The 14416-nt window shown below is 46.4% G+C and overlaps 1 protein-coding gene across 2 annotated transcripts in view; it reads left to right on the top strand.

Annotated features, from left to right (window-relative positions):
• The window catches only part of USP46 (ubiquitin specific peptidase 46), a 56397-nt gene extending 49838 nt beyond the window's left edge, over positions 1-6559 (top strand). The window contains exons 8-9 of one of the 2 annotated variants that reach the window (XM_028506771.2): positions 1607-1685; positions 2543-6559. In XM_028506771.2, coding sequence (XP_028362572.1) covers positions 1607-1685; positions 2543-2644 — 181 coding nt within the window. In that variant the 3' untranslated portion in view covers positions 2645-6559. The remainder of the gene's footprint in view (positions 1-1606; positions 1686-2542) is intronic. The other variant, XM_028506772.2, reaches the window with a different exon arrangement.
• Positions 6560-14416: the final 7857 nt, after the last annotated feature.

Genomic DNA, 14416 nt, shown 5'->3' with positions numbered 1-14416 from the left:
AAAGCTCTGAACTTGGGGAGCTAAGCCTCCATTCCTTCATTCCAGCATCTCCTGGCCCATGTTTGCAGTGGGCGCACTGATTTCTGCTGAGAGTATTTTTTGAAGCCCTGTTTGCTGGGTTCGGGGGCAGGCTCTGAAGGTATAGCAGTGAGCAGGACAGGGGGCCCTGCCCTCATGAAGCTGAGGAACTGATGGGAAAGGCAATTAACAAGTGAACCCCGCAGCCTGCCTCAACCCAAAACAAACCACACCGTCATTTATGACTTTGGTTTGTGCTCTGAGGAATGAACAGGGTGATAAGAGAGCAAGGGGAGGTACCTCCTCTTCAGGGGAGGTGATTGGCACAGATTTATCCACCAAGGTAACATTTTAGCTGAGGCCTTGGGAGAAGATGGTTTCAGGCAGTTACACCCAGTGCAAAAGCCCAGCCTGTGAGGGGCCGTGTGTGTGGAAACCGGGGACCAGTGGGCTGGAGCTCAGAGGGCTGGGGAGGAGTGGCTGGACGCAGTTGGAGAAAGGCAGGAGCCCATCGGGTGGGTCATCCTGTCTTTAAGGAAAGCAAACAAAGGCAAATCCAGCTTTCCAGCTTCAGTGGTGCCTTGAGAAAAACAAAAACAACACAAAACTCCAAATTTAGGATTAACATCCTCTCCCTTCTGCAAACCTAACTACATAGCAACAGCTGTTTAGTTCTTTTCTACTTCTTCCCTTATTGTGTCGTGCGTACCTTTTTCAGTGCTTGTTACTGTACGTTGTGGATTATTAACACCTTTCTGAAACTTAGATCATGTCACTCCTCAGAATTTCCCTGGGTCTTCCTGGCTCACTCACAGCAAGTCCACAGCCTTAACCACAGTCCCCCAGTCCCTCTCTGGCCTCCTCCCTGCCACCCTCCTCCAGCCAACTTGCTCCGGCCTCCCTGCTGATCTGCGAACACAGCAAGAACTACGCCCCCAAGACCTTCGCACTTGCTGCCCTCTGGTCCTGAAACCTCCATCTAATAGAGTGCCTGGCTTATTGGTTCCCACCCCCGCAGTCATTTCCTTCAGGAAACTTCCTTCTCCGATCCCATGTTGTCAGAGAGGCCTGCTTTCGTCACTGTAGACCAAGTAACACCTTCCCTCCACACTCACTACGTAGTTCGTCTGCTCTCTCCTTCATGGCTCTTGCCACCACTGGAAGCACATTTTCATTTCAGTTTGTTTTCTGCCTGTTTCATACCTGCCCCCCAAAGTGGGGCTTGGTTTTATTCACTGCTTTTTTTCCCCCGACAGCCAGAATAGGATCTGGCACATAGTAGGTATACAGTGATTATTTGTTCATTTTAGTTGAATTTGAATGTCTGTTTTCCCACTGGCTTGCGAGCCCTCAGAAGACAGACATTTCTTTCACCTGGGCACTCCTCGTGCCCAGGACAGTGCGGGCGCCTGGCGCTGCTCCGTGAACGGGCCCGACGAACGTGGTGGTGGACTCGCCTCTGCCACGTGCTCTGTCTCGGCGGGAGCTGCTTCTAGTGGGTCACTGCCTGTAGGGAACGACCTGGAGTTTTATGACGAAGTAGATCTTTGTGAGCTTGGTTACTTCCCTTTTTTCCGTTCTTTTCCAGCGGTCCTAATCGTGGGCATTATATTACTATTGTGAAGAGTCACGGCTTCTGGCTTTTGTTCGATGACGACATTGTAGAGGTGGGTGCGCGGGGCATTCTGCAGCAGGGGGAGGGATGGGGCGGTATTCTGCGGAATGCGTAGGTGTGGGCATTTTCTAAAATAGGCCTGTTCTCCCATAATCTGATTTTAAAATAACTTATATGTCTCTCAGAACTCAAATTCTACTGCTTCCCATTCTCTGTGCAGGGAGAATGGGTGTGATCGTGGGCTTGATACTGGGCTTTTGTTAACTGATCAGCCACACATGTGGGATCTTTATGCCACATTAAATCATATTTATTTGTGAGTTCTGTTTCCTAGTGCGATTAAAGCCCTATCTGGTGTGGACCAAATAATAAACTTTGAGGTTTTATTAAAATTCTCTCATTATACCATATTTTTCTTGTATTGGTTATTATTTAAAAAATAATTTTTCAGTCTTTTGGACCTGGAATCTTTATGTAACAAACACCAAAGTATGCCATATGTTGATTTTGTTGTAAAGGAATACTGGCTGGAGAGAAGGCAACACTGAAAGATGTGGTCTGGTTTGGCCCGCTAGGGTAAAACGAAAGGGAAGGAAAGAGTCGGGGTCATTCCCCAAACTCTCCAGTTTTCCGTTGGAAAGACAGAAGTCCTGGCTTCTTCAAAGAGCGCCCACATGTGGCTGCTGGTCCATCGAGGGGCGGCCCTCTTTCCCAGAGAGTTACAATGTCTGTAATCCCGTCTCTCTGCCGAGCCTGTGGGATTACCCATTCGCTGTCGAAAGTTCCCCATTGTAATTGTATAGCCAACAATGTTTCTTATGTTTTTCTTGTGCATTCCATTAGTTTTTCTGTCCTCCTCCCAGTAATCACGCTGACTGGATATATTGTTTTATTTCTCTTTTATTGCAGAAAATAGATGCCCAAGCTATTGAAGAATTCTATGGCCTGACATCAGATATATCAAAAAACTCAGAATCCGGCTATATTTTATTCTATCAGTCCAGAGAATAACTGCGGGACTGCGAGACTAGCGCGCCTGGGGGAAGCGTTCGCGGCACGGTCACCTGGTCTCTCTGCGGACTTCCTCCCTCCCCGGCGGCCACCGGTGGTGTCACTCCAAGTCTCCGTGGTCTGGCTGTGTTAGACTCTCTCTCCCTTCGTTTTTTACACGCAGCACTACTTGTGGTTTCGTTTTAGTCTGAGGTAGAGTTAACCGCAATCAGGTTGTAGTCAGATTTATACGAATAACAGTCGCTAATTTTAGGATTGGGTAAATGCTATGCCACTGGCTGAATGAGAATGACGTTTATTTCCCAGAATGTCTGCAGTCTGTTTGGGGTCTTTGCTGACCTTCCAACGTGGTTTCCGGGGCCTCCTTTCAATGCATTCCTTTCACTGGCCCCTGGGAACACGGCTGCCCGTGGGTAGCTTCCCTGCCTCTCATCCCACAGAAGGCCGGAACAATTGGGTAGATGTTCTCCTCTAGGGCTGCAACTATAGCTTTAAGTTTGTGCAAGTGAAATTGTTTAAAAATGGGTAACCTCAATACTGAACTCGCCCCCCAGGTGGCACGCGGTGTCTAGCATGTGCCCGGGGCTGCGCTCACCCAGCCATTCCCCGGGGGGCGGGGGAGGGGGGCGGAGTGGGCAAAGCAGGTTGGGAGCTCAGGGCAGGCAAAGCCAAGAGGAGGAAGCTTTTGTGGGGGAGTAAACAGTTCCTTTTCTTACCTTTTTACCAAAACCACGTTTCAGGAAAATAACTCTTTGCTGTTTGTTTTTAGTGACACTTGCTTCTGTAAGGTCCTGTGAGTTGTATCAAGCCTCTATGGCACGGCTAAGCTTTCCAGGGTATCCTCCCAGACCTGCTGGCATTATGCAGCCTGTGGTCGCAGGGCGGGGACACCGCAGGGATGGCCTCCGGCACAACCCTCCGTAGCTGGTCAGTGCCGACTAGACACCGTGCTGCTTCGGGAAGGATGCCCGCATGGCACCTTCACTGCAGGCAGCCGCCTCGTACAGCTGTTCACTCGCAAACATCTCGGTCTGTGTGCCGAGGCGCCGGCCAGTCCCCGGCGCGTGTGGGGCCTTGCCTGGGGGAAGGCTGGGGTGAGCTGGGCGGAAGGCGGCTCCGGGGAAGTGTCCATCGGTGGGGGGAGGGGAGGACGGAACAGCGTGGCGGCGTTTCTTTGGCTCAGGCTCCTAGAATGCTTGACAAGACGGAGATTTTTGGAAGAACCTCATCTCACCATAGTTACTTTTACTTTTTCCACTTTTGTTATATATGTATTTATTAGCATTTGAGTATTGGTACCTTTTGTTAAAAGGGTCAACATGGTGTTTTGCTGTCGAGCTGGTTTTTGGTTTCCTATAAATACTATGAGTCGTACACCTTTCTCTGGGAAGTCCGTTGACTTCCACACACTATGATATACTGTGAACACATTATTTTGTTACCTAATAAATCAGTGAATGAACATGCGAACGTTTGGCATAATGTGAACTAAAATGGAAGTTGAAAATGTTAATGGCCATTTTGCAACAATTAAGAGTGTAGCACTTTATCTAGATGAAAACTGGATTTCTTATCTCTGAAATACCTTGAACTGTTTATTGCTCAGAACTGAAGTAAGCATGCCGACACTTCATTTGTTCACGCTGGAAGTGGAATGTCTTACTTGTCACTGGAGAAGACAAAACAGGGTGATCTTCACGTTATTTTATACGAGTGACAGAAATATACCTTGCCTTGTTTAGAGGCCAATTCATATTTATAAATACTTTGTCTCGTTTTTTCCTCCATGACACATGTGCAGTAGCCCCTTACCGGGAAGGTGAGTTTTTATTCTGTCTTGAAGGAGAGACAGTGTCCAAGGGAAGGTGATCGAGATAGGGAACTGCCTGTACCATATATATATAACCCATATATTTGACTGCAGGTTGCAAAGTTTAAAAAAGTGATGGTTGATATCTAATATATTTGGAATTAATTCATAAGAAAAACTATTAAAATTATCTTTGAAATAACTCTTGAAGCTAATTTATTAGAAAAAAAAGTTTCATTTGGTAGCCTGTATCAGTGACACCTGAATGCAGAGTCGTAGGTTCAGTCGGGCGACGCCAGAAACGAAGATCGGAAAACGACCAAAGCGCACTTAGCCTCCGACACTCCATCAGCTTTTTAAACTTGAGAGCTATCTGGTCATTTCTTCCCTCTTCCTCTTCAATTAACGAAACGAACACTAGGCAGCTACATTTCCCCCCAGTGGTTTCACTTTATATGGAGACAGTAGCATGCACACACTTTTTAATTTTGCGTGTCCTTTACTCGCAAAGCCGAGGCCCGTGTGGGCCACGCGAGACCGTTCTGAGGTCGTCACGGCACAGTGCACAGCGCTGTTCCCACAGATGGCCAGCGTTCCTGTGTGTCAGATGCCGGCAGGAGTGAGGTCCACTGTGGTGGTGGCGGCGTTTTTTTTTTCTTAACTGCTGGGTGTTTTAAAATAAGTTATAGTGTTTTACACTTTAAAAAAGAGAAGAAATATTGGGTTGGCCAAAAAGTTTGTTTAGTTTTTTCCGTAAAATAAGTGACACATTTTTTCATTTCACCAGAAGCTTTATTGATTTGGATATTTTCAGTATGTCGGCTGTCTTCTGCATTGTATCATATTGATCTCAATTAATGTCTCGATTTGATCACTATCAACTTCAACTGGTCTACCAACTGTGGAGCACTGTCCAGCGAGAAATCTCCGGCATGAAACTTCACAAGCCACTTTGACACGCTTGATCAGTCACAGCACCTCCCCTGTACCCTGCACTAATCTTTTCTTGCATTTTAGTTGTGTTTTTGCCTTTCTTGAAATAATGAAGCATACTATGCTGAAAACGTTGCTTATTTTCTTCCATCTTCAATATTAAAATGACTACCAGAAATTCACCAATTTTGATAAGCTTCTCTTAAAAATGCACACTGAGACGACAGCTGCCACAATACAATCTAACAAAATTGTTTCAAATGAAGTTAAAGATAAGTGCTACTGGAGCCATCTGATGGGGAAAAAAATAAATGAACTTTTTGGCCCAGCCAATATTTGCTTTATGGGGTATTAGTGGTTTAGCCTCTAGAGTGTGGCACAATGTGCTAACACGCCCTTTGTTTGAAGGTGAGTTTTGGTAAGTGCTAACACCGGTCGGTCCTGGTGTGGGATGCGTGTTCCATTCCGAGGCTGTACGAAGGGGCCTGGTTTGGAGGGAGCCAGGGCACGGCACGAGGGGGTTGGTGTGAATGGGAAGCCGGCTGTGTGTGGTTTTATAGCCTGGTATATTTTGGATTTCAGATGAAATGGGAAAAATGATAGAAACGGTCCCCGTGCGTATATTTCCACGGACACCCATCATTTCATGGGCATGCCTAACAATGAACCGTGTTCTAACTGGAGCTGAGGACTTATTTTAGATATTGGAGTGTAACTTTATTACAGATGGACTTTATCTTTAAACATTGCATTTTGATCAACTTTGTATATTCACATGTATTAAAATATTGTGCACTAAATGTTCTGCCCTCCTTTGCTGTCATACGGTCAAGGCGTTTTCCAGCACTATCGTGAGTCACTCATGGAAATGGCATGGGTCAGGGAAAATGATTCCTACTTTTCCGCCTAATTAAATTTCTGTTTTTCAGTATTACATTAATTTATTTTGGGCTTCCATTTCTGTGTAGTCAAAATAGTTACTATATGTGTGTGGCACTCATGTGACTTTGTTGCTAAAAGAAAATTTAGTTTTTATTTAAAATAATCTGTACCTTAATTTTTAAAAATGTAACCAATTTAAGCACTTTAAGCAATAATGTCAATCTTGTGAAATTTCAATCAGTTTAACACCCTGCCTCTAAAATTGTTTGCTAAATAAATAAATAAATACATAGGAATTCTCTTCCTAGAGAATTATATCCGGGTAATGTTATACACATGGACTTAAAATCCTTCCTATAAAAATGTGAGTCATTGGTCAGTCTCATATGTAGGTAATTATTCCAGACTTAATTTCAAAGCAGTGGAAATGTAAACATTCTGGTCATTGTGATATATAAAGACAGTGCTACTGTCAAGGTTGATAAAGTCAGTGTTCTGGAGATAACTTACTGCTTTTTTGAGCAAAAAGACCAAAAGAATTAATCCAGAAACCTGTATCCAGGGAACAGCCAATTGAGCATATCACTGGAAAAAAGAAATAAGGGTAGGTAGTTTTGCATAACAATGAGTTGCTTAGCTGGGGCTTTGCACATACAGTCTACCAGTTACGAAATAAAAGATTTGCTCCCCAGAGAAGGAGGTGGCCTCCAGCTCTGATCCCGTCAGCCCCTGGTTTCCAGGAAAGAGTGGGAGTGCTGTGCTGGCCCTGCAGTGCCGGCAGCCACGCCCAGGCTGCGGGGTGGGTTTTGAGCTGTGGGGACCCCCACCTGGGTGCATTTCACTTCCTGTGCTGGGCCGCCAAAGGGGGCGCAGGTGTAGGTCCGTGTCTTGTGGTCTCACGGTGTGGCCTCCTGGAGCCGAGACTCAAGCTTTCTGTGAACACGCCCAAAGCTTTTTCCCCCAACCCGGCACTCAAGGGGTCCACGTGTGGGTAGTGGGTTGCCTGTCATCTCATACATTTGTTTGGGCCCAATTATGGAAATATAAACCCATAGACCGAGAGCAGGACAATGAGCCATGACATCTCTCTGTTTCCATCCTTTGTTTCTTGGGACAATCAGTGATGCTGAGGCCCTTTACAGCTGGTCTCCAGTTGGACCCGACTGAGCTGGGACAGAGGCTTGCTGGGGAAGTTACTTGTATCTAGCGTGAAGGCTATGGGAGGGAAGGTCCTCCAGAAAATGTCTAGGCCTCCTTATGTTCCTCTGTCAAATGATGGTGAGGTCTGTCATCACCAGAGGGACACAGTTTCTGGGGAATGAGAAACTTCCTCTATCTGTCTTTAGTGAGACTTAAAATCCCTTTAACAAAGGCTCAAGTCTTCCATTTCCAAAGAAAACATATTTGCTAAGTCTTTTTCTCCCGAGGGAACATTTTGACTGTGGGGATAGTGCTGAAGACTGACCACTGAGACTTGTCCTAGGGATGTCTCCGGTGGATAGATTTTTAAGTGAGGTAGCATCTATTACATGCTCGGCGTTGTGATCAGAGTTAGGGGGTAAAATAGTGAAGCAGATGGGACCCTCTTGGGATTTTTTGTTTCAGGGGGAAAATAGATCTGGGGAAAGAAGTTTACATTGTGGAAATACTGTGTGGGGGTGGGGTGGGGTGGGGAATTCATCACAGTTTGGCAGTTTGGTATTTGGCCTGGGTCTTCCCGGGCAGATGGGCATTGCCTCAGATGGGTACTGTTAGATAAAGTGGGACTGGTTTGTTTTTTTACTCTTGGATCCACTTCCCGGAGCTCCACTGTCCTCCCTGCCTGCTCTCACTGCTGCCCGAGCGTGCCTTGTAGCTCCTTCTAGCGAGGACACAACTTTTCAAACAACACACAAGTCTGCTATGTTGCAGCAAAGGGCTGGAGCACCTTCCCTCTTAATTCTCATGTTAAAACAGCCAGAACATTGAAAGCCTTAACAGTTGATTTTATGAATCAAACATCTAAACAATTTCTTTTACATTATTGCAAATGATTAGAAATAGGCATGAGAGCTTTTAAGCTGTGTGACTAATTATTTTATTGCTTACCAACCTGTGTTTCCTTTCTGGGTTTCCTTATGTTTCATGAGTGCTCTACACAGAGCACAGGAGGAGCTTACAAAGAAATGAAAAACAACGTTGTTGTGGTTATGGGACCCCAGAGTCAGAAATGACATTATATTTGGTGACAAGGATTCCTAATTTTGTGCTCGTCTCCCAGGTGATGACTCATAATAAAGTTTTAACAACCTCGGGCGTCATACTCACGTTATAAGTCACACACGTGTGTTCCTCCCTTTTCCCCTCAGAGTGAGCGCACAGGATGTGTTGAGCAGGGCTGGTTTCTGTGTGGAACTCCACAGAAACCAGCCCTTCACGGGAAGTCGGGCACTTGGGGTGCGGGTTGAGATCCTGTTTTGTTCTTACCTCCTGGTTGAAGTGTTGAGCTTCCAGAAGAAAACTGAGACTTAGATTTGACTCGGCTGGAAGCGAAACAATTTGATGGTCGAAGCCACCATTTCTCTATATTTAACCAAGTCCTTTGATCCAACTCAACTGTATTTGTGTTTCTGAGTCTCTCTCAATTGACCTTACCTGACAAAACGTCCTGCGTTGTGAAAATAAACACAGGAAAAGTGTACGAGTGTGCCTTCCTGCCTTCTGCAGCAAGCCTGGGCTCTTCGCCGGAGAGCTCACCTCCCAGCTGAAAATTGCTTATTTCCCATACAAGAGGATTAATAAAATATTTTGTAGCGACTTAGAAAAAACCAGTGTGAATAAACTCATTCTGTTGGTCCCCCTGTCACCCCCATAATAACTTGTTTGAAAACCCTGAAAAGAAGTTATAACTGCATATTTTCCCATCTCTGCTACCCCAAAGCCCAGAGAACGAAAATAAGTATCCATTGCTAGCCTAACTATGTTGTACGTCCCCCTTGGCCTTATGAGGCTTCAGCGAAGTTGGGGAGAAGGCTGTGGAGTGGGTAAAAACCCTCTTCCTGAATGCCCACTGATAGGCCTGGGTCTTTAAACTTTGTCAGCTGGGGAGTTGTGAGGGTTTATGATGGACAGCCTCACCCAGGATCTGGCCATAGGTGGGAGTTTGTACAGGATGTAGAAGAATGAGGGGGTGGGTCTCAGGCATCAGCGGAGGGGAATAAAGACCTTTCTAACATTACTTCTTGGCAGGATTCTAGCCTTGGTCTCTGCCGTAGTCTATGCAGGATTGCCCCGCAGGATTCGTTGGGACCCGGGGAACCCCACAAATGCCGTTAGTTGATTGATATACAACCTATGGATTCTCTGCTCTTTGCTGTTGCCCTGACCTGGATCTCTGATAGGAGAATTTTAGACACAATCCAATAGTAGCTTGAAAAAGCCCTACTGGACTTAGTCCAGGTTCCAGTGTGGGCCGGCCACTAGCTGGTGCCATTGCCATAGCCTGTGGGGAAAGCAAAGGAGACACAAGAGTTCAAGTCCTGACTGTGGCTTCCTGTTTGATGATGTTGGAGGTCTGTCATCTAAGTCGGGTGTTGGACTTAATTTGTTGAGGAAGGGGCTCTTCTCCACAGTCCCCAAGGGACAGACACACAACTGTCAGAACAGTGAAGAGCAGCGAGTAGCTGGTTCGGTAAATAAGTTCCGGAGTGCTACGCTATACTGTTTCATTTTATTTACTGCCCCCCCAGCCCCACCCCTGCCAACATTTTCCAGGCATGAAAGGTGTGGCTACAGAGTGAGGAAAAGAACAGCAGCCCTGATAGACACAATCTTGCCAGAAATAGCTTCACCTCAGATGTTTGGAGCTGGCTTGCCTGGGTTGGGCCACGGTGTCTGCTGGTTGGACATCATCTCACAGAACACCGAGCTCAGGCAAGGTCATGCTGTGACCACCGTGAAGTGAGACAGAAAATATGACAACTTCATAATTCTATGTAAACACAGACAAAAACAAGGTCAGTGCGAACCATAACATGCCAACCATCCCACTCTCCCACCAGATCTGAGCCACTCTTGCAGCTCTCATCTGTCCTAGATGGGCTTTGCTAAGATGCTGAATACATGGTCAGAGAATTAGCCCGACTTCTTGATCACACCCAACCCAAGCAAACCCCTGTTCCTCGAACCCCCCCTGTTCCCATACGTTCCCTCTGACACCCTCTTACTGAGCAGGCCCCTTACCCACGGTGCGTGGTCTCCCGCCACTATGAGGTTAAACACAGTTTGTTCTACCACGGTTGTGTTCCTGGTGCCCCGGCTGGAGGACATGAACAGAAGAGTGTGCTAAACTGACAAGGGAAGCCACTTCCTGGGGTCAGCCTGGGTCTGCTGCTCTCGTGGCTGGAAGGAAGGAGCCACACACATTCAAGGTCACCATTCATGTCCTGAGTCATCTGATTTATAGTCACTCCCGCCCGGAGGGGATAGTGGTGTTTGGGCTGGATGCCCCGAGGAGCTTCTTACAAGTAATTTTAGATAAATCTAGACTTCCATTTTTCCTAACCCATAAAATGAAGTTGGAACAGGGTTGAGATGTGTAGAAACTGCTGGAAAGCACCATGGGGATACAACATGATGATTATGAGTGGGATATGGTGAGGCTGGCAAGCACCTCCAATACCTACCCTTAGACTCTCTCAGGCTCAGAGAGGCTGGAGCCCTTGAGTTCACTGAGGTGTCAGAACCCATATGTGAGGCAGGATCTGGCATCAGTAAGATGGGGTCTGAGTCCCACCTACAGGGAGAGTACATAGTCTACTTCAAGAATCCCAGTACTCTCCAACAGAGAGGGTTCCTGTTCTGTCTGGATCTTGTTACATATGCCAAAGAGCTTTTTAGAATCAGAGGGCTGGAGTCGGGTGGCGAAGGCAGAGGGTCCTAGGGGTGATTGAGGACACAGCCCAGGGTCTAGTGCCCCCTAGGGGGAATAGCCTAAAAATAGGCCCCGAGTTTCTCCTGCTCACCTCTTGTGTGTGAATGCCAGGTCTGTCCAGAAGGTATCCAGCCATGTAATATGAAAAATAGAGACTTATTGAAGAGGATGTAAGAAAGATTGTGCACAGGATAATGAAACCTGAGTCCTCTTCAAAGTAGACACCTTGGGACCTCACATAGTTCTAACTGCCATCAGCTGCCCCGTCATATTTCCCTGAATCTCACCGACAGTCTGAAATCTCTCCCTTTCTTTTTTTTTTTAAAGATTTTATTTATTTATTTTTAGAGAGGAGAAGGAAGGGAGAAAGAGAGAGAGAAAAACATCAATGTGCAGTTGCTGGGGGTCATGGCCTGCAACCCAGGCATGTACCCTGACTGGGAATCAAACCTGCGACACTTTGGTTCGCAGCCCAAGCTCAATCCACTGAGCTATGCCAGCCAGGGCTTTTTTTTTTTTAAAGAGAGGGGGAGGGAGGGAGGAACAGAGAGAAACATCAATGCGTGGTTGCCTCTAGAAGCATCAGTGTGTGGTTACCTCTCGCGTGGCCCCCACTGGGGACCTCGCCCGCAATCCAGGCATGTGCCCTGACTGGGAATCGAACCTGCAACCCTTGAGTTTGAAGCCCACACTCAATCCACTGAGCTACGCCAGCCAGGGCTAAATCTCTCCCTTTCAAAGAAGATTTTAGTTTGGGGAAAACCCAGAAATCGCAGGGCACCAAATCTGGGCTGTAGAGGGGCAGAGGCATCTGGGTAATTTGATGTTTTGCCAAAAAACTGCACAAGACTTGATACATGAGTGAACACATTGTCATGATGAAGCTGCCAATCACAAGGTGCCCATAGCTGTGGCTCTCTGAGTCATCCCAGTAGTTTCTGTAGAGGAATGTTTAAATTTAATGCAAAATCTGATGCAAAGTCATTTTCCCACTCACTCAGTCATTTTGAATGCTGTGGCCACACAGAACACATGCCCACTCAACAGCATCTACTGCCCCCACTGACTAGTACAGTGAAGTCGTCATTGCTCACACATGCGCATTCCAGTCCACTCTCCTTGGCTGCCAGGTTACATTGATGCCACACAAACTGTTCTCGTTATGTTAACAATGGCTGGACTTTTTCCAAACAGACCTCGTGTATCTTAGTGCATATAGCATTTTTAAATTTAAAACTTTAGTCCATGGCCATACCACCCTGAATGTGCTTGATCTCATCTAAATTTAAAACTGTACCCCTTAGGCAGGAAGGATTTACACTAGGAGGCTCGGAAGGTTTGACCATGTTCGCATGCAAGTGCTGGATTAGTCCCGGGGAAGTACTTGGGGGAAGTTAGAGGGACTCATTCAAGCCTCCAGGCAGGAAAGAGCTAACACAACTTCAGAACTATTTGTTTTTGTGAATGCCAAAGTGATTTTTTATTTTCATGTTTGTGTAACATGCAGACCCTAGAACCACCATCTAAGGACGGTAATTGGAAACATAGCTCTACAACTGCCGGAAGTCAGCGTAATGGACTCCATGTCTCTCCTCATCTGGCCTTTCGGACAAGTACCCCGGAGCCAAGAGAGGCTAGGAAGTTGCTTGCCCGTGTTTTTCCACTGTTCCCCTTTCAGCAGGGTCTAGAATTTCCAAGCGGTTCAATTGTGCAACTTGTCTTCTCTCCCTGAAGTGTTTTTCCTTGTTTTAGGGTTGTTTTGTAATTGTTGCCAAAGGCACATGATTTAAATTGTAAATGCCACAAAATGTATTCTTACTCTGTTATTCTTGAGAGAAAATTTAGAAGCCTGGAAGTTGAAGGGTAGGACTTGGAAAGGGCACTTAGGAAGCTGCCAATGCAAACAAAGTCCTTAATGAAAGTGATGCCATCACCCCCTGCTTTGACCTTAAGTTCTCCCGAGTGATCTTGTTTGTCAGACAGTCCCCGGGATGGTGATGCATAAACCCCGTCTAGCCTGAGCGTGGGGTGTATCCAAACCGCACGATGCCCAGAGCTGTGGCTCTCCAACCTGGCCGTGCCTCTGAACCAGGGGGAGGCTTTCAACAACCACGTTTCCCGGGCCTCACCACACCGCTTTCCCTTGATTTCCCAGGCCCATCCCTTCACCTCCGAGACACATGTCAACCACATACTCATCTCTTCATGTTCATTGCCAGCTGCCTAGTCCAAGCCACCTTTCTGCCTTGCCTACACCAACCTTCTTTATGGCTTCCTCCAAGCTTCGTCACGCACAGGAACCTGAGGGATTTCTTTAACTTTTTGTTTTGGAAAATTACAAACATTCAGAAAAGTTGCAAGATCAGAGTAATAAGCACCTGTACACCCTTTACCTAGAATTACTGATGGTGATATTTTGCCACACCTGCTTTATGAATATATCATTATTATTACTATTATTACTTTTGCTGACCTGTTGGAAAGTATGCTGGAGACATCATGGTCCTTCAGATATTTTGGTCTGTATCTTCTAAAAGCAACAGGGCTGTTTTACAGAATAGCCACAGTACAATGATCAAGACATTGATTAAATACTACTATTTAATATACATCCCATATTTAAATCTTGCCCATTATCCCAAAAATCTCCTTTATAATTTTTTTCCTCCCAGGATCCAATCCCCAACAGACTTCTCTTTGTTCTGTCATGAGCCTTTTTTAATTGGAGACTTTCTTTGCCTTTCATAACATGAGGAGTTCTGAAGAGTACCGGCCGGTCACTCACAGACCGCTTCTGCATTTGGGTTTGCCCAAGGCTTCCTCACGAGCAAACGCAGGTGATTCACCTTTGGCAGGGTCCTTTTCAGGGCAGCAAGTCAGGGGTCAGAGGGAGTGTTTGACCGTGGAACCCAGATAGTACTTCTGCCGAGTTTATCCCCTTCTGTCAGCTCTCGGTGAGCTCATCGCTCCACACCACGCCACGGAGCCGGGCAAATCTGCCCCATTTCTCTCCATCTGCCCCGTTTCTCTCCATCTAACCTCCGGCCGCTTGCTCTTGCACTTCGCTTCAGTGGTACTGACTTGGCTGTTCCACTTGAGCCACTCAAATCCTCTCCCTGGAAAGCGCTTTCCACTCTTTCGCCTCCTCCTCTCCTCCTTCCTTAAGTATAGTTGGCCTGCAATAGCATATTAGTTTCAGTTGCACAGCATAGTTATTCAGCACTTACAGACCTTA

This window comes from Phyllostomus discolor, chromosome 1, assembly GCF_004126475.2.
Source record: "Phyllostomus discolor isolate MPI-MPIP mPhyDis1 chromosome 1, mPhyDis1.pri.v3, whole genome shotgun sequence".
Classification (NCBI taxonomy): domain Eukaryota; kingdom Metazoa; phylum Chordata; class Mammalia; order Chiroptera; family Phyllostomidae; genus Phyllostomus; species Phyllostomus discolor.
This window is presented reverse-complemented; position numbering and strand designations above follow the sequence as displayed.